This window comes from Phycodurus eques, chromosome 3 (genome assembly GCF_024500275.1).
Source record: "Phycodurus eques isolate BA_2022a chromosome 3, UOR_Pequ_1.1, whole genome shotgun sequence".
Classification (NCBI taxonomy): Eukaryota; Metazoa; Chordata; class Actinopteri; order Syngnathiformes; family Syngnathidae; genus Phycodurus; species Phycodurus eques.
In genome coordinates, this window is record NC_084527.1 from 21,874,219 (window position 1) to 21,901,275 (window position 27,057).

General features: G+C 42.3%; 2 protein-coding genes across 2 annotated transcripts in view; one reads left to right on the plus strand and one right to left on the minus strand.

Moving 5' to 3' along the window:
* On the plus strand, positions 1-18,905 carry LOC133400160 (spermatid perinuclear RNA-binding protein-like). Its single transcript, XM_061672483.1, is given in 18 exon segments — positions 1-233; positions 751-916; positions 4,086-4,212; positions 5,553-5,665; positions 7,956-8,051; positions 8,143-8,254; positions 9,030-9,127; positions 9,565-9,658; positions 9,769-9,834; positions 12,836-12,987; positions 12,989-13,045; positions 13,593-13,721; positions 16,707-16,841; positions 16,929-17,069; positions 17,546-17,678; positions 18,309-18,353; positions 18,738-18,754; positions 18,756-18,905. Coding segments are annotated over 18 exon segments (1,986 nt in total). The 3' UTR covers positions 18,828-18,905.
* Positions 18,295-27,057, minus strand: part of LOC133400168 (P2X purinoceptor 4-like) — a 10,486-nt gene continuing 1,723 nt past the window's right edge. Inside the window, 12 exon segments of the mRNA XM_061672544.1 lie at positions 18,295-19,432; positions 19,434-19,535; positions 20,419-20,526; positions 20,600-20,704; positions 21,345-21,410; positions 21,488-21,569; positions 21,629-21,765; positions 22,725-22,860; positions 22,957-23,037; positions 23,143-23,245; positions 23,317-23,389; positions 23,461-23,532. Coding sequence (XP_061528528.1) covers positions 19,091-19,432; positions 19,434-19,535; positions 20,419-20,526; positions 20,600-20,704; positions 21,345-21,410; positions 21,488-21,569; positions 21,629-21,765; positions 22,725-22,860; positions 22,957-23,037; positions 23,143-23,245; positions 23,317-23,389; positions 23,461-23,532 — 1,407 coding nt within the window. The 3' untranslated portion in view covers positions 18,295-19,090.

Consider the following 27,057-nt stretch of genomic DNA (forward strand, 5'->3'; position numbering starts at 1 on the left):
ATGTTTACTCAGCGATCATTTGCCAGTGACGACCGCTATGTCATGGCCAAGCACGCCAGCATCTACCCGGACCCTGAAAACCTGGAGGCAATCCAGACTCTGGTGTCCACGGTGGAAACCGCCCTCAAGAAGGTCTCCGATTGGCTGAACGGGCTCAACAGCTCCCCCGGTAGCATTGCCATCGACGAAGCCTGTGCGGACCGAGTGGTCCACTACGCCGTTGACGGCACAAAGTGAGTCCCCGTATCCTGTTTCACACAGCAAATAAACTGGTGAGCAAAGTCGGATGTTGCTGTGTGTGTGAAAAATATGCTGATGGTAGGTTGCTGGTGGGTTGATGCTTAGTGGACAGACGTTGGGTTGACGATGTTTTGAGGGTCGGCTGATGGTGGTGTCAGTGGGTCCTAAGGCTGGACGCTGGTGGTTGACTGGTGGTTGATGATGGGCTGATGGACGCTGGGTTAATGGTGGGTTGACGGTGGATTGATAGTGAGTTCACAGTGTGTTGATTGTAGGTCCATGGTGGGCTGACAGTAGTTTGATGGTGGGTTGACTGTGTTTTGACTGAGGCTCGATGATTGGTTGGGAGTGCGTTGATGGTGAGTTGATGTGGGTTGACTGTGCTTTGACGGAGGGTTTATGGTTGGTTAGCAGTGGATTGATGGTGGACTGAGGGTAGGTCAATGGCAGGTTGACTGCCATATGATGGTGGGTTGACGTGATTTGACGGTGCTATCCATACATCCTCAGGCTGGACACGGCATCGACACTGTGCAGCGTGACACGAGTGGGTCTGCTATCCAAGGGTTTACTGATCAAGGGCGACACAGACCTGGAGCTAGTGCTCATGTGTCAATGGAAGCCCACCCGGCTTCTGCTCTACACCATCTGTGCCGTCCTTCCCAAAAGAATACAGGTACCATTACAACGGACCATTCTCAACACAGATTCAAGTATGGAGCATGGTTGGTAAATTTGGATTAGGGCTGCGCAATATTGGAAAAAAATGACATTGCAAATGTTTTTAACGCTGCAATATAGATGGAGATGTGAAAAAAAGCACAGGATAACATACTCGTGATGTGGAGACCTGCACACATTTCAGTTTTTCGCTCTCTGTATTATTTGGAATAGTTTAATAGCTTCGGCAGGAAAGAAACTATGCTCAGTAGAGCACAGAAGGGTACTGAGTAATTTGTATGACATCTACCTGTATACTGTAAATGCACTGTAGTATAAAGCAGGTTATAGGTTTCAGTTTACCAGTCATACTGTATAATCATTAGCACATTCCTAACACCATTTGTTTTAATCAGTTTTTTTTACACATGTTTTTACAATGCATTAGTATATATATTTGAGTTGTGTACACCTACGTTCACCGCATCCCGTTTTTTTACAATCATTGGGCTTTATCTTGTCAACTCAAATGTGACCGGATACACTTGTTACCGTGGCGACGACAACGAGAGTGGATCGCGCCGACTGTATTATAAGGACAAAATGGGGGAAAACGTGTGTTGGTGGTGACCAGTGCTCAGGACAGGAGAGGACGTTCGTTTAAGGCTTGCTTGAGGTATGTTCACGTACTTTTAATACGATACGGCTCGCAAGCAGGCACTAAAGTGTTATGTAGCCTAGCAAGCTAGTGGTAGCACGAACGGTTGGACGTAAACATGCTGCCGTTCTGTCGACTCGTGCTCTAAAGTTTCAGTGTGGGTGAAGTAATTTCATTAAAAATAATTTAATTACTACAGTGGATACATTAATTACTGTATTTACTTCCTGCCATCTAATAGAAGACCATTCATTTGTTCGGTCTCTCACTATGCCTCACTGGCATAAATAGAGGAACAAAGATACATTATTTATTGTAAATATAATTTTTTGAGCAATTAAGTACACAAGTACATACAGTAAATGAACAGGTCTTTCAAATAGACACATTCCTCCATCTTGCGATCGGATCGGTTATCGTTTTTTTAAACTCGCTGATCGGTGATCGGCCCCAAAAATCCTGATCGTGTAAAGCCTAGTTATAATTTAACGTAACATCGGAGCTAGTCTTACGAGCATGTCCAACTCGGTCCCTCTGCTGGTCACTTATTAACAGGGGCACACAAGTGACCAGACCATAATTATGTTCACCCCTGCTTATTAATATTACAGTTGATTTGCTGCATATCAATACACCAACATTGCTGGACCCCGTGATGTGTGACATTTGCGCTTGCGGTGGGCAAGTGAAGCGTCATGAAGCACTGAGGCTTTCCTAACAATTGTGCCGAAAAAGATTCAAAGCTTCAAGGCTTCAGTGACGGTGACATCTGGTGGACAACTGAAGCCATAGCAACCTCTAAAGAGCACGACTGAAGCACTGGCACTGTTTCCCATGACAGCAATAAAAGTTCCGAAAAGTCGGCAGGGTCATTCAAGTGTTTTGTTCATTCATACCAAATAATGATTATATCGTCATAACAATAAAAATATGCAGATGCTCTCCCCCAGACTCTAAAACACATTCCAGATTAACCCGAAGAATACATGCAAATTATATTAAAAGTTAAATGTGGTTAAGGGTTTATTTAAATCTTTGAGCTTGATTTAAAAACCGTACTAAAAGTCCCTAACAGGATTAGAGATCATTCCGACTTTGCAAATGATCATGGTGTGTGAATTCAGAAACATTTTTGTGTGTGTGTGTGTGCGCGGTGTTTTTAAGAAAACCCTTTAAAGATAATGGTTTGTCCATTTGGGGACTTGTATGGTTGACTTGCCACAATACTCTCACTCTCCAAATCTGTCTCCTCAAAGCCCCATTTTGAAGCATAATGATGCATCTTACATTGCTAGAATGGCGCCAAATCACTCAAATCTGTCAAACCTGTCAAGCTGTCATTGGCTCAGAATGCGTTGAAACGCCATGAGCCAATGAAAAGCTTTGAAACATTTTGAAGGAATGAAGGGCGAAGAGAAACAGCGATGATGTTCGAAGCTTCAAACGTCATCGGTCACGAGACGCTGGAGTTTTGATACAAGCGCCGACACAGCGTTTCGAAGCACTCCGCTGTGTCACAAGCGCCAAAGCCTCGCTATCATTTGCCCATCACTAATTTGCGCACATGTACATCGTGATGACGATGCTCCAACGATAGCCACTATTGTGCAGCCCTAGTTCGGATGTTTGAAATTATACGACAAAGAAGTTCTGATTTTATTTTTAAAATATCATTTTTGCGAAAAAATAATAATGGAAAATAATTTCAGCAGAAAAAAAATCGAATTTAATCGCACATTTTCTGCAATGATATAAGAGAAGCTGTAATTTTACGTAAAAGAAAATATAATTTTGCGAAGACACTGAATATTAGAATACATTTGTACACTGCGGAATGTGAAATAAGATGTAATTTTACATTAATAAAGTTTTAATTTTGTGAAGAAAGTAATTGTAATTTCAGAAAAGTTGTAATTTTACAAGGAAAATGTTTTCTTTTTTTAATTTTACCTGAACAAATTTGTCATTTTGCTTTAAAAGATGGTATGTTGAGAAGAATTTTTTGCACAGCAACAAAAAAAATGTTTTGCGTGAAAGTATTATTTAAAAAAATATATGATTACAAAATTTCAATTAGTGAGAATTTAGAAAAATTTACATGAAAATAAATATTGAGAATTAAATTGTTTTTAATTGTACTGCTAGGAAAGGGTTGAATGTGTGGGGGAAAAACAGAATTTGAAAATGTGTGAGAGAAACATTATGAGAAAACAATTGTTGTTGTTTAAATAAACCAGTCCTGTTCAGCTGTTAGGTCATTAAGAATGGAGACTCTGGATCCTTTTTATGCCGGAACAGTTTTACTGTACAACGGTGAAGTTTTTTTATACATTTTAAAAAGAAAAACAAGTTTTACTAGAATGTGGGGAAAAAAAGTAGTTTTCCCAAAAAGTTGAGGAAATTGTCATTTTGTTCAGAAGCCGCATTCACACAGCTGATGCGGGTCGCTCCAATAACATGGACTGTCAGTATACAATTGCTTTCAACACAAAGAGGGAATGAATGATGATGTATAATTAAATCACAGGCATTGAGTGAGGACAAGTACGATGTGCGCTCGTGCGTGGACGAGGGGGCCATCCTGGTGTCTAGCACCGAATCCCCCTGCTTCACGCTGAAGATCACCCTCACCTCCTTGGACATGAGGGCCCCAGGTACAGTACCTTCTCTCCAGATTGTTTGTCAACGTTTCCTTGGTAAAACATATGCCGCCCCCCTCCTTCTTTTCATTTTCGTTCATGTGCTGCGTCGCCAATGACTGATCTCAGAACTGCTGCTGACTGTGCTTAAAAACGCCCGCTCAGCTTGTCTCACCGAGCCACGACCTTGTTACGATTCACTCCAATTACGACACAATTAAATCCGATTCGGTCTGATAAGGGTGGGTTACGTTTTACTCAAAATAACATTGCAATAGAATGAGATTCCATCCAATTACGATGAGATACCATACAATTCACTCCAGTTATGATACGTTTAAGAGCACTTTAAAAAAAACAAAAAAACAGAGCTGTAATGAAGTGCTGTACATAACGATTGAACATACGAAATAGAAGGACTTTATTGTCATTGTATGGCGCAAATACAACAAAATCGGGGTTATGAAAACATAAAATACAACAAATAATAAAACAATAACAATATTGGATGAACAATGGCTTGAGAATTTCTCAAACACCAGCGAGCGGAGCTCCATGACGGCTGGCAGTCACTTACTCAGCTGGATCCAAGCAATCCTGAGCGAGGGGAGAGAAAGGAAGAGGGGGTGGAGCTTTGTCCGCCGAGACTCTTGTTGTTGCGCTGATGACATTTTCTCGGGAAATGTTAACTTGACCGTTTCCTTTGTAGAAGCGGGTCACTGTTAAATGTGTTTAAAGTAAAAAGTGAATCAAAAATAAACATAACGGGCACTTTAAACTTTGTCTTTAAAAAGTAAAAAGAGTTTATTACATTTTCTACCTCGGAAAAGTACTAGCACCGAGCTATTGAATATACCTGTTACACAGCCCCACGTTACCACACATTTAAAGAATTTGTTTGTTTTTCTGCCAGATTGCGTCCCAGTAGGTTGAATTCAATGGACACCGGAAACTCATCCCCAACTTAAGCTTTCCACTGGAAATGCTTAATACTTGTATGTTGCCATGCATACGGTCCGTTACGATGACATACAATACGATCACTTCGACTACAATTCACTTCATTCCAATTCACTTTTCACTAAAATAATAATATAATGCAATTCCGTCCAATTACAATTAGATATTATAAGAGTCACTCGAGTTATGATGCAATGCGATTCAATGCTCTCAGTTACGATACAATAGGATTCATTCTAATTACGATCACATACGATGCACCCATACTATGATGCAATGCAATTCATTGTAATTGGAATTTTACCAGCCGCCAGCTGATTGGTAAGATTGGTGGCTTTGTGCGTAATCATTTCCTGTCTTGACGTCCAACCTCTTGCTGGTCATTTTCCCTCCAGAGGGAGGCCTTCACGCAGAGGTGACACCACACGGCGAAGAGGACAGAGGTGTCCCGGACGGTCACAAGTGCCGAGCGGCACTGGCTGCGCTACGACGAGCCAACTGGTTCCAGGTCAGCTTTGAAAATGACCTCTGAAATGAGTTCTTTTTATTCATGATTCACTCCAGTCAAAAGCTGATATGATACGATTGCCTCCAATTACAAAGTTATTCGACATGGTTCACCTGCCATCATGATATGAATCTCTCCAATTATCCTGTAGTAGGATACCATTTATTGCATAGACGATATATACAATGCGTATCACTCCCACTACGATGTGACACAGTACAATTCACTCCAGTTAACGATGTGATACAATACTATTCACTCAAATTATGATGCAATACGATTCTCTCCAATTAGGATTCATTCTGATGAAGATGCGATGTTCTACAATTTAAATTACGATTCAATTCACTTCAGTTGTGACATGATTCAATAAACTGCTATTACAATACGATTCACACCAATTAGGATGTGAGTCACTAACTACAATACGATTCAAAAAATGACGATACGATTCACTTCAGTTACGATACGATTCACTCCAATTACAATACCGTTTGATTCACTCCAGTGAGGGCTGCACGATTACAGCCAAAATAATAATCACAATTATTCATTCATTCATTCATCTTCTGTACCGCTTATCCTCACGAGGGTCGCAGGCATGCTGGAGCCTATCCTAGCTGACTCCGGGCGAGAGGCAGGGTACACCCTGAACTGGTTCCCAGCCAATGAACAAGTGTCCTCAGAACTGTGAGGCAGACGTGCAAACCAGTCGGTCACCGTGCTGACTAATCACAATTATATTGATCAAAATTGCTAATCACGATGGTGTAGATGGGATGAGAAATGGAGTCTGGGTTATTTGAAAGGAATAGTTGGCTAGCAATGTCTTGGTGGTGAAAATAGTGTCAGATCGAGTGATGAGGCTAAAATGTGAAGCTGAGGTTCTTATGTATTATGCAATTAGTGGCTATGCCTCACAGGTAGGATGTGACCGAGAGTTTGAAAGAAAAATTCTGGAAAGAGCTAGACGAAGTAATTCTGAGCATCCCAGACAGAGAGAGAGTCGTGATTGGTGCAAATTGTAATGGACATGTTGGTGTTGGTGAAGGAAACAGTGGTGAAGAAGTGATGGGTAAGCATCCAAGAAAGGAACTTAGAGGCACAGATGGTGGTAGACTTTGCAAAAAGGATGGAAATGGCTGTAGCGAACACTTTCTTCCAAAAGAGGCAGGAACCTAGGGTGATCTACAAGAGCGGATGTTGAAGCACGCGGGTGGTTTACATCTGGAGCAGATGCTGTAATTTGAAGGAGGTTACCGACCGTAAGGGGAGAGTGTGGCTAGACAGCATAGGATGGTGGGGGGTAAGAAGATTAAGAAGACAAAGGCAGAGCAGAGAACCATGTGGTGGAAAGTGAGTAAGGAAGAGTGTTGTGTGGCTTTTCGGGAAGAGCTGAGAGAGGCTCTCGGCGGACAGGAGGAGCTTCCAGAAGACTGGATCACGACAGCCAAGGTGATCAGAGAGACAGGCAGAAGAGTACTTGGTGTATCTTCTGGCAGGAAAGGAGAGAAGGAGACTTGGTGGTGGAACCTCAAAGTACAGGAAATCATACAAGGAAAGAGGTGAGCTAAGAAGAAGTGGAACACTGAGAAAGGAATATATTGAGATGCGACGTAGGGCAAAGGTTCAGGTGGCAAAGGCCAAACAAGAGTCATATGATGACATGTATGGCAGGTTGGTCACTAATGAAGGAGAAAAGGATCGATACTGGTTGGCCAGACGTAGGGATAGAGAATATAAATATTATCTATTTTTGTGCAGCAGGTTAGGGTGATTAAGGATAGAGATGGAAATGGGTTGACTGTTGCCAGTAGTTTGCTGGATGGATAGGAAGAATACTTTGAGGAGTGGATAAATGAGGAAAATGCGAGAGAAGGAAGAGTAGAGAAGCCAAGTGTGGTGGACCAGGAAATGACAATGCCATTTTAGGCATTTTCTTAATAAATTTTTGTATTTAAATTATTATTATTATTTTTTTTTTTAAGTTGGCCCAGAGCATGGTGCCAGTGCGTAATGAAGCCTTACCCATATGTTCGCCCCGTGGTGGCTGGCTGACTAGGTTGCGGGCACTGCTGCAAAAGAAGCACTTTTCATATGCAGCAGTGCCTGCATTTTAAATGTAAAAAACTCGCCGACGCTCAGGCTCAATTAACCGTGGCAGCCAAAATCGCAATCACAATTAAAATGGAATTAATTGTGCAGCCCCAACTCCAGTTATGATACGATTCACACAAATTGCCATACACTATGATTCCCTATGATTTGTATGTTTGTGTGGAATTTGCAGGCCAGAGTGTCACATGTCAAATGTTGTGTGGTGGTGTTGAGGCTCCTCAGAGACATGTGCAACACAATGACAGAGTGGAGGCCACTTAAAGAATGGGTGCTTGCTTGTCAATCCAATACATTTTAAAAAAAAAAAAGATTATTGTTGCCAAATGTCAGCACGCTGACTGACTTTTGCGTGTTTTCAGCCACTGGAGCTCATCTGCCAAAAGGCCGTCACCACCTGCAGTCGCCCATTGGGGCCAGGGGAGGCACTGAGGCGCGTCATGGAGTGCATTGCCTCTGGGATCCTACTTCCAGGTAACTTGTCAATCTAAATAGTCCTTGTATTATATTTACCTTGTGTCAGTCGACACCAGGCAGTGTTCACTTGGTGTCAATCAATACCTTCTGTCAATATACAGTGCACGCTAATCTTTACCTTATGGGAATCTTTATCTTGTATCAATTCATAACTTTTTCCCATCTTTAACTGTGTCGATCTGTACCTTGTGCTAATCTATTCATTATATCGATCTATACCTTGTGTCAATCTTCCTCATTTCAATCTTTCTGGTAATCTACACCTTCCTTCAAAATGTATCTATAATAAAGCTACTCCTTGTGCAATCTTCACATTTGTGAATCTTTACCTTGTCTCAATCAAAAATTTACCAATTTATACCTTGGGCTAATCTATACCTTTTGTCAATCTTTAACCCGTGTCAATCTATTTCTTGTGTCAATCTTTACCTTGTCAATATAAACCTTGTACTGAACCTCACATTATGTGAATCTATACTTTGTCAATCTACGCCTTTCGTGAATCTATACACCCTATGTCAATCTTCACCTTGATATGAAGAGTGTGATGACAGATGGTGAGGGTCCCTTTTTAAAAAGAGATTCTATTTTTGATGGGTGCCTTCGCACAGAGCAGATGGGACGGCGGAGTGCCATCAAATCCGATCCATTGATTTAGAGATTCAAAGTGAAGGCAGGAAGCTCGATGACCATCTCATGTTGTCTATGCTTTCTGTTCTGCAACATTCTTGCAATGTTTGTGGCACTGGTTTGATTTAGTTTTTGTGCGCAGGAGGTCCAGGAATTCGGGACCCCTGTGAGAGGGAGCCGACAGACGTCTTGCTCGACCTCAAAGTCCAAGAGGCCGACGCCATGACACGCAGCGCACAGGTCAGGACACTGGATGCTGGTTCTGCCTTTTGAGTGGCAAAACTAGAAACGGTTTTTTTCTCGAAAAAATACAATTGTATTCTCATAATAATACAAATTATTCCTTGGAAAGTTCTTACTTATCTTGAAATTAAACAGTTTTATTCTCATACTATTCCAGATTTTTCGTTAAAAAGGAATGGCTAGTAAAAAAAAGAAAAACAAAACAAGACTTTTTTTTTGTAGCATCAAATTATTCTCATACTACAAATTATTTAATGTGACAGGCTGCGCAAAGTTTAGCGTTCACCTCAGAGCACACCAAGCTTTATTAGCTGCCTAAATCGCTTGAGAACCCTGCCTCCTTCACATCAGACAGTTATAAAACAACAAAGTGAGAATTTACATTGTGTGTGTGTGTGTGTGTGTGTGTGTGTGTGTGTGTGTCTCTTTTGCAGCATGCCTTAAGACTCCTGGCCTTTGGCCAGCTTTACAAGGTCTTAAACATGGATCCTCTCCCCACCAACAAGCCTTCATTACAGCTCTTAAAAGGTACATGTGTGTGTGTGTGTGTGTGTGTGTACGTGCATGTGTGCGTTTGTGTGTTGTAGTTGTAGTCGTAGTAGCAGTGCAGTATTTAATGTTGCGTTTCCGTGCCGCAGGTGGTCAGAAGCGGCCTCGGAATGATACTGGCCCGGAAGACAGAGACCTCGTGAAGAGAATGAGAGGTGCGTCTGGCTCTTTTTTGCCATCATCATCATCACAACAAGAATCTCTAAAGTCAAACACAAAGTTTTGGCACATTGTTTGGATTGGGAAATCGTGGAACCTTTATGAACCGCACTTGCCATGTTTTACGTAACATAACTGCTCATCCACCCCCCGCCCCCTTACTGTTTCTATTGTTTCTGTTTTGAATAGGGCTGTCACAATCAAATCTTTTTAGAATCAGCCATGATTGAACAACAACCATCATAAATTTTTTTTGTGGTTATGTTTTGTTGAATGATAATACTTTTCTGAAATGCTTGACAGTTTAATTTGAATCCCATTAAATAAAATTAAATGTTTCGCCTGGCCCTTCAAGTTTTCTTTAAAGAATTATACCCATCATACCAATTCTGCCTGGGTAATCAAAAATACTGAGCACAACTGTGTGTTTTCTCATTGACTAAATAAAAGTAGGGCTGTGAATTTCAAAATAAGAGCAAGTAAATAAAAAGAAAGTATTACGTCTACAAATAAAGTGCTTAACTTGAGAATAATTATTTGAAAAAACTAACAAAATGCAGGTAATACTTCATGTTTTGATCATATGGGTAGAAGCAAAATCATGCATTGTAAAAATGCTTTATACATAGGTAGAAGGGTTTTCCAGAATTTTGAGGTCAACTTTGCAGGTGCGTATTATACATGGGTGCACATTATACACGAGAAATTACGGTATACACTGCTATCTAAAGTAGTGGTATTTGATTGACAGTTAACAGTTGATAACAGCGTGGTTTCGCCACATTGAGCTGACACACCCATAGTGTTTCAGAGTGGAGCACCTATCTTAAGTTGGAAGATTTTGAACCCTCCTTTGATTTACTCGATTTTTTAAAAAAATTACAATTTCGCAGAGTTGCTAACTACACTTCTCTGTGGTGTGTCCAATTTAGAGGGTATATTTGGGTTTTTTTTGCTTTACAGGGTCTTTAAAAGGGCAGTAAGGTCTTCTGTGGTTATCCTGATCAAACAGAAGCTCTGCCAATGAAAACTCTCTCACTGAGTTGCCTGAGGAAACCACTTCAAAGCCTTTTGTAGCCAATTACAACACACACACACACACACACAAACGCACACATTTGCAATCAAATAGGTTCGGCGTTGCAAACCCCAAAGCTTCCTAGACCTCTTGAAACAACTACTCCCCGAGTTGGTCCCACATTCCCACTAGAGCAGACGACTCCGCTCAACTCACCATCCTCATCCTCATCCTCATCCTCATTGATCTGACTGGAAGTTTTGATAGCATTTCTCACACCATCCTCCTGAACAGACTTCACCACATTGAGATTACATAAACACACAACTCCAGTGGGTCAGTTCTTACCTGTCCAGCCACACCCAGTTTGTTTAAATGAAATCATTCAAATCTCATCCATCCCCCGTTTCTTCTGTTCCCGTTTCTTCTGGTATCCCCGAGGGCTCTGTCTCAGGCCCCATCCACTTTATCACGAACATCCTACCTCTTGGCAATATTTTCAGTAATTTCGATTTAGAATTTCACTGTTACGTGGATGACACCAGCCTCTACCTCTCTACCAAACTGACCGCCACTCTTCCCCCCTTACTGACTGCTTCTCTTAACCCAAACACTGGTTCTCATCCAACATTCTACAACTCGACACCAATAAAACTGAAATCCTACTCTTAGCTAACAAGTCCATGCTCTCCAAAATGTACAGTTTTTCCATTAACCTTTATAAGTCCTCTGTTTTCCCCTCCGCTTAGGTTAAGAGTCTGGGTGTCATCCTCAACAGCACACTCTTCTTCCAAGCACACATAAACAACGTCAGTGCCCCCCATCTTTGGAATGCACTAACACCGGACCTCCAAAACACAGACTCATTAACCCTCTTGAAATCCAAACTATTCATTGCCTATTCGCTTTAACATTTCCCATATCATTTGCTATTTTAATTATGTTCTGTTATTTTTGTTGTGTTGCTTGATTTCTTTTAACTATGTTTGTATAGTGATCTTGAGTGTCCTGAAAGGCGCCTATAAATAAAATGAATTATTATTATTATTTTAATTTTTTATTATTATCATTACTTGTAGTTTCTGGAACTAAAAGGTTCCAACCAGCCAATCAGTTCAGCCAAAGATTCCTGGCACTCTCAAAAGTACTCTCTTGCCTAGGCAGGGTCTTCTTTCAACCCTCATAAATTACACCGTAACTAATTTTAGACAATAGTTCCTGCTGTGCAAACACACAAATGTCCTCCTAACGTTCCTAGTTACTGGGTCTTGGTGATCTTAGTGATCCCTCCGCATATTCTCGACTCGCTGATTTACAGTACAGATTTTCTTTGGGAACGTGTCCTCAATTATTCTCTGAAAAACTAATTTTAGCTGTTTTTATGTTCAGGTGCCATCTTGATGCTAAAGAACTCTGTTGAAGTTGGTTAAGGAGCTTTATTTAGAAAAAAAGTAGCACTTTTCCACTGTCTCGTGGCATACTGGTGCCAAAGAACTATGTCGTGAGCTTCATTTAACAAAAGTAGAGCTTTGCTGGCATCTTGGTGCCAAGGAACTATGTTGAAGTGAGCTGAGCAGCTTCAATTAAACAAAAGTAATGATTTGCCACCATCTTGTGGCATCTAAAGGCAATTATAAAACTTTTTGTGGGGGCACGTTAATTACGTGCAGATTTTCACTATTCATGACAGAGCTCGTAGGGAACATTACCATAAACTTTCAAGTTGCTGGAACTGCTCCTTCATTTGGAGTAAGAACCCCAAGAAAAAGCTATTGATTCACATAAATACACATCTTGACGGTGCTAATTGTGGTCATCATTAAAAAGAGCTTACTGAGAGCATTGCCGGTGGAGATCACTTAAAAGGAGGCCGACAGTTGTACACCATAGCGATGCTTTAATAGCCAATTATAACACACACACTCATGCAGAATCCATTTGGACCCATTGATAAATTTCTGTTCTTTCTGGCCCTTCAGTGCTGGACTGGCGCACGATGGACCCCAACCACCCCAACAACGCCCTCATGCGCCTCAACCAGATCCATCCGGGTCTGCAGTACTACCTGCTGTCCCAGTCGGGCCCAGTGCACGCGCCCATCTTCACCATGTCGGTAGAGGTCCAGGGAAGCATCCTACCGGGCCAGCGGGAGCTCCAAGAGAAACGCTAAGATGCAGCTGGCCCTCAAGGTGAGTGAGTGACACCCACAAAGCGGAAACTGCATAATTCCAAGTACAGTGGTGCCTTGAGATTAGCGATGCACCGAATTTTCACCCTTGAATGGATAGCCCAAAATGTCACCTCCCTGAGCACGCAGTGACAAGTTGTTGTTTTTTTTCTCCTCTTTTTGGAGTTTTTTTCCCCCATCATTGCCCATTGTTTGTCTACAAATTGTTGTCCCTATGGTAACGGTTGTATCCGGTTGCGGTGCAAGATTACACGTTTTTTGGTCACACCTCCCCGACAGTGTTTGATAAAAAGATAAAGCCCAGTGATCGTAAAAGACGGGATACGGTGATATCATAATAAATGTCGTGTAGTGTTGTCTGACCAAACCTGCTACGGGTTTCTTAATTTTGAGAGTTCCAGTAATATTTGGGGCACAGCCTGCTGAGTTGAACATATCTGATTGGATCCTTTAGTTCCAGCAACTACAAATAACAAGAACAAAAAGTTCCTTGAACTGTGTGTGTGTGTGTGTGTTGTGTGTGTGTGTGTGTGTGTGTGTGTGTGAAGGTATTGCAAGCTCTTGGCTACGTGCTGAGCAACGATGGCGATGCAGACTCGCTGGGCGCAGACGACAAGTCAGATGGCGACAGAAAGAATGACACAATGTCCATCATTTCCTCCACAGACTCAAAGGAGGTGAGAAACTCACAAACCTTGAAAAGACAGAACTTGTTAGAAAACAAAAATAAAACAGTATGTGTTCACAAAGTGTTACAATGTTGTTTTGCCTTGGAAACACACTATTACCTCAAGAAAGTCCACAAAAAAAATTGGCTTTTGCTTAAAATGTTATATTTTTCCATTAAAACACTACTTTCTCAGAAAATGCTAATATCAATACAAAAAATTTGGATTTTGCATTAAAGGGTTATATCTTGCAATTAAAATTAATGACGTAAACAAGCTCGTGGCTATAAAGTGGTGATTTGAGATACAAGTGACCTGACTTATTTGTTTATTTTTGCCTTGACTTGCGAGCAAAAAAATCTGATGGCCAATGAAGTTATTTAAAAAAAAAAAAAAAAAAAAAAAAAAAAAAAATGGCGGCGTTGTGGGACAGACACCACGTCTGAGACAGACAACACGTAATGCCTGGATCAAACTCAAAGACAAATTTGCTCTTTCACAATTGCACTGTCAGACTACTGCAATAAAATCTTGTATTCCGATACCACCGCATCCCGTTTTTTTACAATCATTGGGCTTTATCTTGTCAACTCAAATGTGACCGGATACACTTGTTACCGTGGCGACGACAACGAGAGTGGATCGCGCCGACTGTATTATAAGGACAAAATGGGGGAAAACGTGTGTTGGTGGTGACCAGTGCTCAGGACAGGAGAGGACGTTCGTTTCAGGCTTGCTTGAGGTATGTTCACTTACTTTTAATACGATACAGCTCACAAGCAGGCAATAAAATGTTAGGTAGCCTAGCAAGCTAGTGGTAGCACGAACGGTTGGACGTAAATATGCTGCCGTTCTGTCGAATCATGCTCTAAAGTTTCGGTGTGGGTGAAGTCATTTCATTAAAAATTAAGTAATTTAATTACAGTAAGTTAGCACCCATTATTTCTGTAATGTTGGTTTGAAAAAAAAAAAAAAGCTGGGACAAGTGGCAAAAAAGACTGAGAAAGTTGAGGAATGCTCATCAAACACCTGTTTGGAACATCCCACAGGCGAACAGGCTAATTGGGAACAGGCGAGTGCCATGATTGGGTATAAAAGGAGCTTCCCTGAATTGCTCAGTCATTCACAAGCAAAGATGGGGCGAGGTTTACCTCTTTGTGAACAAGTGCGTGAGAAAATAGTCGAACAGTTGAACGACAATGTTCCTCAACATACAATTGAAAGGAATTTTTGGATTTGATCATTTACGGTCCATAATATCATCAAAAGGTTCAGAGAATCTGGAGAAATCACTGCATGTAAGCAGCAAGGCCGAAAACCAACATGACCTTCGATCCCTCAGGCGGCACTGCATCAAAAACCGACATCAATGTGTAAAGGATATCACCACATGGGCTCAGGAACACTTCAGAAAACCAATGTCAGTAAATACAGTTCGGCGCTACATCCGTAAGTGCAACTTGAAACTCTACTATGCAAAGCACAAGCCATTTATCAACAACACTCAGAAACGCCGCCGGCTTCTCTGGGCCCGCGCTCATCTAAGATGGACTCATGCAAAGTGGAAAAGTGTTCTGTGGTCCGACGAGTTCACATTTCAAACTGTTTTGGGAAATTGCGGACATTGTGTCCTCCGGGCCAAAGAGGAAAAGAACCATTCAGACTGTTATGGATGCAAAGTTCAAAAGGCAGCATCTGTGATGGTATGGGGCTGTGTTAGTGCCAATGGCATGGGTAATATACACATCTGTGAAGGCACCATTCATGCTGAAAGGTACATACAGGTTTTGGAGAAACATATGCTGCCATCCAAGCAACTTCTTTTTCATGGATTTTTGTTTTTGTTTTTGACAATTGTCTTCTAGCACTTAGAGCAGTTCGAATGACTAATATTATAATAGTCCGGTGCAATGACCATTGTGCAAGGGGCACAGAGACTTCAAGCGAGTCGTACGATAGTCTGGGACTGGGGAAACCTATGCTGCCATCCAAGCAACGTCTTTTTCATGGACGCCCCTGCTTATTTCAGCAAGATAATGCCAATGCCAAACCACATTCTGCACGTGTTACAACAGTGCGGGAACTATACTGGCCTGCCTGCAGTCCAGACCTGTCTCCCATTGAAAATGTGTGGCGCATTATGAAGCGTAAAATACGACAACGGAGACCCCGGACTGTTGAACAGCTGAAGCAAGAATGGGAAAGAATTCCACCTACAAAGCTTCAACCATTAGTGTCTTCAGTTCCCAAACGTTTATTGAATGTTGTTAAAAGAAAAGGTGATGTAACACATTGGTAAACATGACCCTGTCCCAGCTGTTTTGGAATGTGTTGCAGCCATAAAATTCTCAGTTAATGATTATTTGCTAAAAACAATAAGGTTTATCAGTTTGAACATTAAATATCTTGTCATTGTAGTGTATTCAATTAAATATAGGTTGAACATGATTTGCAAATCATTGTATTCTGTTTTTATTTATGTTTAACACAACGTCCCAACTTCATTGGAATTGGGGTTGTAGGTTATTTATTGTAAATATTTTTTTTGAGCAATTAAGTGCACAAGTATATAGAGTAAATGAACAGGTCATTTAAATAGACACATTCCTCCATGTTGTGATTGGATCGGTGATCGGTTGTCGGTTTTTAAACTCACTGATCGGTGATCGGCCCCAAAAATCCTGATCGTGTACAGCCTACTTCATGGTATTGTAATTCATTTCAGTGGGAAAATATGTTTTAAAATATGAGTGTTTTGAGTCACGAGTGTGGTCACGGAACGAATTAAACTCTCATCTCAAGTCACGACTGTATTAGATCACGAAAATGTTGTATTTTGCCATTGAAAAGCATATACAGTATTTGCTCAATATTTGTGTATAAATCACCAACATGCTAGATTTATTTTGCCATTAAAAGACTATATTTCTCACAAAAGGGCTACATCAGAATAATATTTGCTGTTTTGTGTTCTTTTGTTTGTTTGTTTTCAAGTGCAAAGCTCCTGGTCCAATGCTGACAGCGGCCGGTAAAAATCCTGTCATGGAGCTGAATGAGAAGCGTCGCAGCCTCAAGTACGAGCTGATCTCAGAGAGCGGCGCCAGTTACCACAAACGCTTCATCATACAGGTAACACGCACACACACACACACACACACACACACACACACACACACGCACACGCACACAATCGTTATGTGAACATGTGACTGTCAGGTGGAGGTGGACAGGAAGGTGTTCCAGGGGGCGGGGCCCAACAAGAAAGTGGCCAAAGCCAACGCCGCCTCGGCCGCCCTCAACTGCCTCTTCACCAAAGCCGAGGCAGCCGGTGGGAAAAAGAAGCGAGCCAACCCACCTGTGAGTCAAGCAACCGCCATGATACTCCATAATGTGCCATGACAGACGATGACATGTTACGCCACTTTAAAAACATGTTTTACCCGCACTCTTTTTATTAGTTTTACTGCCTTTTATCAGGGACTGGATTGCTTTTATTTATGGATGAATGAGCTTATGTTTCATACTTTCTAATTTTTGGACAGTTATACTGTTACCTTGCAAAGATAGCAATAAAGATTGAGTTGATTTGATTTTGATTTAACGTGTAACATATGGCACGCCATGATATACAACTATAATGTGTGATACAGCGATCACACCAACTAATTTCTACGTAGATCGGTGCGTGAATCTGCAGTAACACTAGTCCGTGCGGAAAAATGATCACTGTGAAGCTTCGAGGCAAAGTTTTTGCTTCGACTTTTTTGGGGGGATTTGAATTATTCGACTAATCATTTCAGCCCTTACCGTGATACCCTCATTGTGTGCTACAGCCAAAGCGACCCACATCCTCCATGCTGATGCTCGCCACTCAGCCCCTCCGAATGCCCGTCATTCCCAGACTGCCGTTCTACCTCAGCACGTCGCCGCCAATGCTGCCGGCGCCGCATGCGTACCTCCCTTCAGGTGGGCCCACTCGTGTATATGCGTTTCTTATTTTGGAGCAATCTAACAAAATCTGTCTTTGAAGCACAAAGTGAGGCTACAATGGCTGCGTCAAACAAAAATTACAGCCTTCCTGTTTTTTTTTTTTTTTTTTTTTCATACTCATGGGTTCTTGAGACTTTTTGTGTGGGTCTATTAATGATATACAGTAAATTCCTACCAAATTTCTTGTTGAATTTTCAACAACCTTCTGCATTTGTCTCTGAGGGACCGCTATCAATGACCAAATGGCTGCTTTCAACCAAAATGCCAGACTTGCAATGTCTATTTAATCATGCCTTCTTGAGACTTTTAGGTCAAGTCATGATAGACACGGTCATTCCATTTGATGTTGTTAAGTTAAACCATATTTGGGGACTGAATTTACAAAAAACAAAATAGTTGCGGTTGAGTTAGACAAGAAATTAGCTTAAATTGGCCAACTTCCTGTGTCTTGTAAGGCATGGCTTCTTGAGACTTTTTTTGTGGGCCTACTCATGACAGACATGCTTACCGAATTTCATGTCACAAAGTGACACTGGCTTAGGGGGCTGAATTTATATTTAAAAACAAACAAAAAAAGTGTGTTACATGCTAATCATTGTCTTACAGGTTTTGGCACTCCATTTGGCTTCAGAGGCACCCTCCCAAACTATGGTACGTTAAAACACATACATATTCCCAATCATCCGTATCCTTTTTTTGTGTTTCTCATTTCATCACATTATTTGATTGATTCATATTAAGCTGAAGTAGCAGAGTACGAAGGGCATAGCATCAGCAGCACATAATGACAGTCATCAGTTGTTGTTTTTTTTTTCCACATTTAACACTGTCCTGGTTTGACAAGCTATTCTGACTTAAATACTGTAAATAAAAAGATTTTGTCCATTTAATCGAGTCCTACTATGTCGTTCAAGCGAGATTGGTCGCTGTGGTAACACCTTGATAGAAAATAGCGTTCCACGATACACCAGCATGTAGCATGATATGCCAGGATGGCACACTCCGGTACTAGATGACACCATTGTGTCCCCACAGGTGGCATGTACGTGGATGGCAGCCTGCTACCCACCACAGAGGTTGTCCACGCCCATCCTTGTCCACCTGAGCCCTTGGGATCTCTTCTGACTCCACCTCCCTTGATGGTATGGAAAAAGCCAAAACAATATGGACAAGACAGTAACTTTTTGATTGATTTTGATTAGTTTTGTTTAACCTTTATGCTTCTATTATATCTGGGGAAGCTGATCAATTACAGTTTCAAATCAAAATGTTTGTCCCATGTTGACATCTGGAGTATTGTTACAAACATACAAAATATTAACACGATCCATATAAATGTGCCGTTTGGCTGCTGTAATAAAGCTCTGTTGACAGAATGTTTTCCTCGGTCACATCTCCGCTTCGTTAGCCAGCGCAAATCCGCCGTATCGTCCGTCCGGACTGGGGAATGCCTCCCTGATCCTCATCACGCAGCAGCGGGGAATGGCGGGGCGGGCGTCGGCCGGCGGGACGCCCAACCTCCAGACAATGTACTGGCGGTAGGCGCAGCGACGTAAGGCAGCTGCACTGGGTGGCGTTTGAGCGAGGGGTTCCTGGTAAACGAGCAGCGCCTCCAGGAGTGGGCGTTGCAGTGAGAGCTTGTCGAAGAGCGCCGATGTGGCCACGCAGGCGCCCTCGTCGCTGCGCCGGCAGCACAGCTCCTCCTGTGGGAGGGGCGAGCCACTGCAGCCTGCCACATTTGCACCAACTTGGAGGACGGCGCTGGGGTTTGGTGGGGGAGGGCTGAGGGTCAGGAAGGAGACAGAGCGTGGCCATCATGTGTCCTATATCCTCCTGATGGAATAAAGAGGAGAATGTAGGGGCAGCTATGTTGATACCACATGATACCTGGAGCAATGAGGATATCAAGCGTGACATGAGTACCCGGTGCGAACAGGTTAACACTTGACACATATGTTGTTGCCATACAATGTATGAACACATTGACAGCCTGCGATATCGGATAGGAAACAGGTTAGTGCGAACATGCTAATACAAGGTGTAATCATATATTGCCATCTGTGATAGGTACAAATATGTTGACACCAGGTGTTCACATGTTAAAATTGTTTTGTCAATGTTTTCCATGTACAGTGGTGACTTGAAATACAGGTTTACTTTGTTTCGTGACTTAAAACATGTCGTTGGAGTCGGGCGGCTCAATCATTTAAAAAAAAAAAAAAAAAAAAACATAGCCCCGTGGGGACTGACCAAATCCAATCAATGTGAAAAAATATGAACTAGCGAGCTCAAATCATCATTCCCCTTCAAAATGAATGTAAACATAGCAATATCACAAATGGAATTGAAAAAGAAATTGATGGTACATAATGATTAGTTCATTGTCTTGCGCCTTGGCTGCCTAATGGGAGTATAATACATACGGATATACTGTACATGAACAAGAATTGTTCACTATCTGCCACACTGCTGCTTGTTGTGAAATTTGCTTGCACTATTGGTTCAGGGTGTACCCTGCCTCTGACCCGAAGACAGCTGGGATAGGCTCCAGCATGCCCGCGACCCTAGTGAGGATAAGCGGTACAGAAAATGGATATTGGTCGCGTCTCTCTCAATTTCTTGTCAAAGAGAGAAAAATAAGTCTTATCTGGAAAAACTTGGAAGGCTGGTTACTCCTATCACATGTTGCTGTGAAGAGTTTTAATTCAACTTTTACCTTTCGTGTCTGAACGCAAATGGTTTTGACATCCTGTAAGCGTTTCTTGCGAGACATCTTAACCAGACGGATGTTTTCCTCGTCCACGTATGACACACACAGGATGCACTGAAACACACACAAATACACAAAGTGACAAACACGCTGCTTTAAATACGTGATGTACAGTATTTCATCAAACCTCTTTTTTGTCCGGGATGGACTCCACTTTCCTCTCAGAGTAGTTCTGGCCCTCCTCGGCCGCATAGCAGGTAGTACCGATCAGCCAGTCCATTAGAACGGTCGTCTGCAAGTTCAGGTGACGGCACAGTTAGGAGTTAGCCCGTCACACTACAAGTAGGAAGTGTTGCTGCTGACCGCCATCTCTGTTTACATGGTTATGTCATTGAAGACATGAGTTAAAACACTAAATTTATTTTGATACCGTCTCTGACCATATATTGTGTTGATTGTAGGGTACCAGATGTGTACATGTTGCGTGACAAAACACTAATACAAAGTGCCTATTTGTTAATACCATGTAATACCCAGTCTGATACCAGGCACAAACATCAATATCACCTGTAACGCTGTGTTGCTACCAGGTGTGAACACATGAATACCAAGCATGAAAGTCTCGATAGCAAGTGATGCCAGCTGTGAACTGGTTGATACCCGGGCTGAATATAGATACAAATTCTAAAACTGTAGCTACTGAGTGTACACCTGTTGATACCAAGTGCAAACATGTCGTTAACAGGTGTGACCCTGTTTTATTAACCGACTATGATACGAGGGGTGAAAATGTATAAAAATGATGATACCAAGTGATAGAGGAGGGGAGCACGCCCATACAAAGTGATACCTGGGGCAAGCATGTCGATAAAATGTGATATCTGGTATGTGCATGTCAATACCGAGTAATTCTGGGTGTGAGTTGATCTTACCAGAGCGTAGTAGGACAATGTTGATCCGATGTAGACGACGAGCTGAATAAAGCTGAACTTTCCAGCCTGGAAGACAAATGTACCTCCTAAAAAGTATGCTTAAAAACATCAATAATAGTAATAATAGCAATAATAAATGGGACCTGTCCAAAGACCATGATGTCAAAGCGGATGCCGAAAGCTTTGTAGAGAGTCCTCTCCTCCACTGTCTTGTACTTGGCAAACCTGACATCAATTTGAAAAACATCAATCATTTTCATGAGTATTTGACTCATGATTGGTACCTAAAGTTGAATCCAGGGGAGAGGGTCTTGTTGCTCTCCTTCTGGTCCAAGCGTCTGAAGGAGTAGGCGGGGAGGCAGCGTCTGGTCAGATGGTCCAGGTTGCAGTCCCACTTGATTTGGATGCCTATCACGCCCCCCTATGGATGACATGTTAAAATGCAGGTCAGATGGTTACCTTTTTATTTTATTATTCTTATTTTTTTAAACCTTTGCTGTTAGGCTGATACTGTAGGTCGAGCAAAATGGAGGATCTGTATCCCTTTTAAGCTGGAAATGTTTCACTCTGCAACAAGGGATTTTATTGTTTTGTTTTTTTTTAAAACACTGCCACTCTAGTTCTTTGTATTATGAAGGATATTTACTGAAGATTTCAGTTGGACAGAACAAAGTTTCAAAGGGGAGTGACCGAAAAGAAAAAACAAGGGGTCAGAGAGAAAAATAAGAGACTAGCAGTAAGAAAAAAAAAAAGAAAAAAAAAAGCATTCAATGCATAACACAATGTGACGCGTTTTAGAGAGGACAGTGGTGCTACGCCCTGTGAGGGAAGAACAGGACAATGTAGGGTAGGACAGGAGCGGAAGAGAGCAGGAAAAGTGTAGTGGACCTGGCTGTGCAACTGCAGTGTGGTGGGAGTGGCCATGTAGAGTCTAAACGTCAGTAGAAACAGAGTGCGAGTCAGGGGACATCCCAAGAAGTTCATAAGAGTTGTTTGTAGCAATTCGGGGGTGGCCCCATTCAAGCAACTTGAGTCTTAAGGGTGTGTGAATTGACACAGTCTCACATGCACAATAAACATCAGAGGTGTCCTGGAATTGGTGTGCAAGCACGATGGGGACGGAGGATGCCCCAAAACTGGCCACCAGGAGGAGAATGCAGGGACCCACCATTCAAACTTTGTTTTAAATGTCTCTCAGACACAACAATGGAGATGACTTGCATGTAAAACAGCTATGTCCTTATAATAACGGACCAGGTGACAATATAACCAAACTAACTCCTGCACTTTTTAACACAGAAATGCAAACTGAAGTGAAGTTAACGATCTCCCATATAATGCTATGGCGAAACAGGATGATACCAGTAGTGCTGTTCACACCTCCACAGCCATGGTTGAGAAGTTCCCCCCAGCCTGGTGGACGACATCTCCCAGCGTGAAGACTGGACACAGAGAATCGTTACCACGTTGACATCTGGTCAGGTAGGACTCGGTCATCTCGGGTAAGATGTTCCTCCTACCAGATGAACCACAAAGTACTTTTAAATATATGTGATAGCACACAGACTACAAATTGCATTGTTTGATGGAAATGTACACGTCAAAATGTCACCTTATGAAGTTGAAGGCGGGAAAATGGATGTTGTTCTTGATGAGCACAGTAAACTTCTCAGCGGACGCCAGCAAAGCAGGCCTGCACACGTACACACACTTGTTAGCACGATTGAGAGCATTTAGTATAGAGGGCTAAAAGCTAAAGGTTTAGCAGTACTAAAAACAGGAAGTAGAAGCTGCCCACGTGAACCTTGGCGGTTTGTGCTTGGCTTCGACGGGACACCAGGCTGCCACCTCACACGTTCTGGCCAACGCGTCAAATTTCACACATGACCCCGTCTGTATCCCTGGGGGAGTTCGGAACCGAAGAGTGATAGCTGCAACTTTTGATAACTGCACACGAGTCAAGTCAAAGTACCGTGGCTGTGCGGCTCCCAGGCGCCTCGCTTGCAGTCGTTGTGATGCCGACATCGACGGCCACTAGAGGGAGTCTGGGAAACAAAATGTCAGCTTTGTTGCCATGAGGTTAAATTGATGAGTCGCATCATTATTATGGACTTACCTCAGGGCATCGTCCTTGCTTCTGGTTCTTGGTCACGATGACGTTGGTGACCACAAAGAAAGAGTTCTTGTCCTGAGATGACAACAAAGAGTGTCTGTGTGTGCCATGGTGACCACAAATGCAGTAAACAAAACACAATGAAGTCTGTGTCCGTAAAGGTTACAGAGAGGAGGCACAGAATAATTGTTTGAAAATTCAGCCACCAATGCCAGGTTGACTTAGCAAAATGAAATTTGGTAGGCGTGTCTATCATTAGTCAAAAAATAAATAAAATACACCTTTTTTAAAAAGTCTCAAAAAGCAATGCCCAGAAATACAAAGAAAACCTGCAATTTGGGGTTGAAGAGACCATTTTAGGGTTAAGTTCCACCATTCTTGCCCCCTGGAGTTTTGGGGAAATTCTTCCCCTGAAGCAGATTACACCTGGCATCAGGAAATTTATTTGGCATGTCAATCATGAGTATAGCCACCAAAACACACAAAGCCTGCTATTTTGGTTTGAAGTGAATGTTGAATGTTTTGTACAACTGGCAAGAAGTAATTCACATCTCTGTAGAGATATTTTGGCCCACTCTTCGTTGCAGATTTATTTTAATTTGGCAACACTGGAGGGTTTTCGAGCATAAACGGCCTTTTTAATGTCATGCCACTACATTTCAATCAGATTCAAGTCCGGACTTTGACAAGGCCAAAAGAAAACCTTTTTTTTTTTTTTTTTTTTTTTTTTTTTTTTTTTTTTTAAAAGACATTTAGAAGTTAATAATAAATACATTTTCTTGTAGCGCATGTCATAAAGGTCAGATGCTTTTCAGGCATAAAACAAACAAAAGTCATAATAAATAGAGAAAAATAAATAAGTGGTTTAATGTTTGTTGAAAGAGTGTTTTTAACTTTTTTTTGTTTTGTTTTGAATGATTGTGGGGAGGGCGGGATGGTGAGCGACTGGTTAGCACATCTGCCTCACAGGCAAAATCAAATCCCAGCCTCGCCTGTGTGGAGTTTCCATGTTCTCCCCGTGCCTGCATGGGTTTTCTCCAGGTACTCTGGTTTCCTCCCACATTCCAAAAACATGCAAGGTAGGTTAATTGAAGACTAAATTGTCTGTAGGTGTCAATGTGAGTGTGAATGGTTGTTTGTTTATATGTGCCCTGCGATTGGCTGGCGACCGGTTCAGGGTGTACTGCGCCTCCCGGCCAAAGATAGCTGGGATGGGCTCCAGCACGCCCGCGACCCTAGTGAGGATAAGTGGTACAGAACATGAATGGTTGGATGGATTGTGGGGAGTCAGAGACACGGATGTGTGGGGGGAGAGAGTTCCAGAGAGTGGGGGCAGCAAAAGCGAAGGCTTTGTCCCTCAAGGTACGGTGCTTGGATTTAGTGGTGGGAGTGAGGAGGTAGGAGTCAGCAGACCGGAAGCGACGGGAGGGGTGATGGTGCTGCAGAGGATCGGTTATGTATGGGGGGCCATGATATTGAGGGATTTGTAGATGAGCAGCAGGATCTTGAAGACGATGTGCTGTTGTATAGGTAGCCAGTGGAGCTGTTGAAAGGACAGGGGTGATATGGTCATTGGAAGCGGGTATGGGTGAGTAACCGGGAAGCTGAATTCTGTGTGTTTTTTTTCCCCAGGTGAATGGAGAGAAGACCGTAAAGAAGGCTATTGCAATAGTCCGGTCTGGAGGAAATAAAGGCATGGATCAGGGTTTCAGCAGCAGATTTTGAAACGGTCGGACGAAGGCGGGCGATGTTTCGGAGGTGGAAGAAGGCCATTTTGGTGATTTGACGGATGTGCGGTTGGAAGGGGAGTGTGGGCTCGAAAATGAAACAGAGGTTTCTGATCTGTGAGGGAGGGGGTGAGTTTGTGACCATCAATGGAGAATGTGAAGTCCTGTGGAGGGGAGGAGGGATTTGGGACCAATAATAGTAAGTTCTGATTTATTGCCGTTTGCGGAAGTCGGGGGTCACCAATGATTTTATTGCAGAGAGGCAGTTTGTGAAAGTAGAGATAGATTCTGTAGAGTTGTGTGTCATCGGCGTAGCAGTGAAATTGAAGTCTATGGTAGCAAACGATGTGTCCACGGGGTAGCATGTGGACAATGATTAGGAGGGGACAAAGCACCGAGCCTTGAGGGACACCGTGCATTACTGGGATGGAGCGAGATGTGCATTTGTTAATGGAGAAGTTGACTTGCTGGTGTGTTTTGGATCGTTGTCCTGCTGCTAAACCCAAGTGCGCTTCGGCATGAGGTCACAAACTGATGACTGAACATTCTCCTTCAGGATTTTCAAACTGAATTGACAAATCAGCCCCAGACCATCACACGACCACCACCATGTTTGACTGTTGGGGTGATGTTCTTTTTCTGAAATGCTGCGTTACATTTACACCAAATTCATCAAGACACACACCTTCCAAAAAGTTAAACTTCCATCTCGTCAGTCCGTATTATATTCTCCCAAAAGTCTTGGGAATCATACAGATGCTTTTTTTGGGGGGGCGGGGGTAAGATGAGCCTTTATGTTCTTTTTCGTCAGCAGTGGTTTTCGCCTTGGAACTCTGACAAGAATGCCATTTTTTCCCAGTCTCTTCCTTATTTATTGTTGAATCATGAACACCTTAACTGAGGCAAGGGAGGCCTGAAGTTCTTTCTATGTTGTCCTGGATTCCTGTGTGACGTCCTGGATGAGTCGTCACTGTGCTCTTGGGGTAATTTTTAAAGGCTAGCCACTACCTAAGAAATGGCTTTGTAACCTGCCCTGCAATTGGCTGGCAACCAGTTCAGGGCGTACCCTGCCTCTCGCCCAGAGTCAGCTGGGATAGGCTCAAGCTCGTCCACGACCCTCGTGAGGATAAGCGGTACGGAACATGGATGGGCTTTGTAAACATTTCCATACTGATGTAATTTACTTTATTCCTCATCTGTTCTTGAATTTATTTTGGATCCGGCATTTTGTTGCACCTTTTTGAGATCTTTCGGCAGACTTAATTTTGTCAGATTCAATCTAAGGGATTTCTTAACTAAACAAGTCTGGAAGTATTCAGGCTTTGGTGTGGTCAGTGAAAATTAACTCATATTACCCCAAAAATTAATTAGCCACAGTTAATTCATGATTTAACAAGGGTGACAATTACATTTTCCAAACAGGGCCAGGTAGCTTTGAATAGTCCCCCCCCCCTTAATAAATAACATTATATAATTCAAAACAGTTTTTTTATGTTTACTTGGGTTATCTTTATCTAATATTTACATTTGTGTGATGATATTTAAACATTTACATGGGGAAACTATGCAAAATGAGAAGGAGCAAATACTTTTTCAGGGCCCTGTAACAACATCAAATTTGGTAGACATGTCTAGCAATAGGAGACCCACAAAAAATTGTCAAGAAGCCACACTTGAAGCAAGACAGAAAGTTAGACATTTTGATTTTAAGTGACAATTTTTGAGGTAATTTCCAGGAATCCTTGCTTCCCAGAATTTATTTTGAAAATTCAGCCACTCAATATCACTCGTCCTGTTTAGGGTCGCAGGGTGCTGGAGCCTATCCCAGCTGACTTCGGGTGAAAGGCAGACTACACCCTAAACTGGTCGCCAG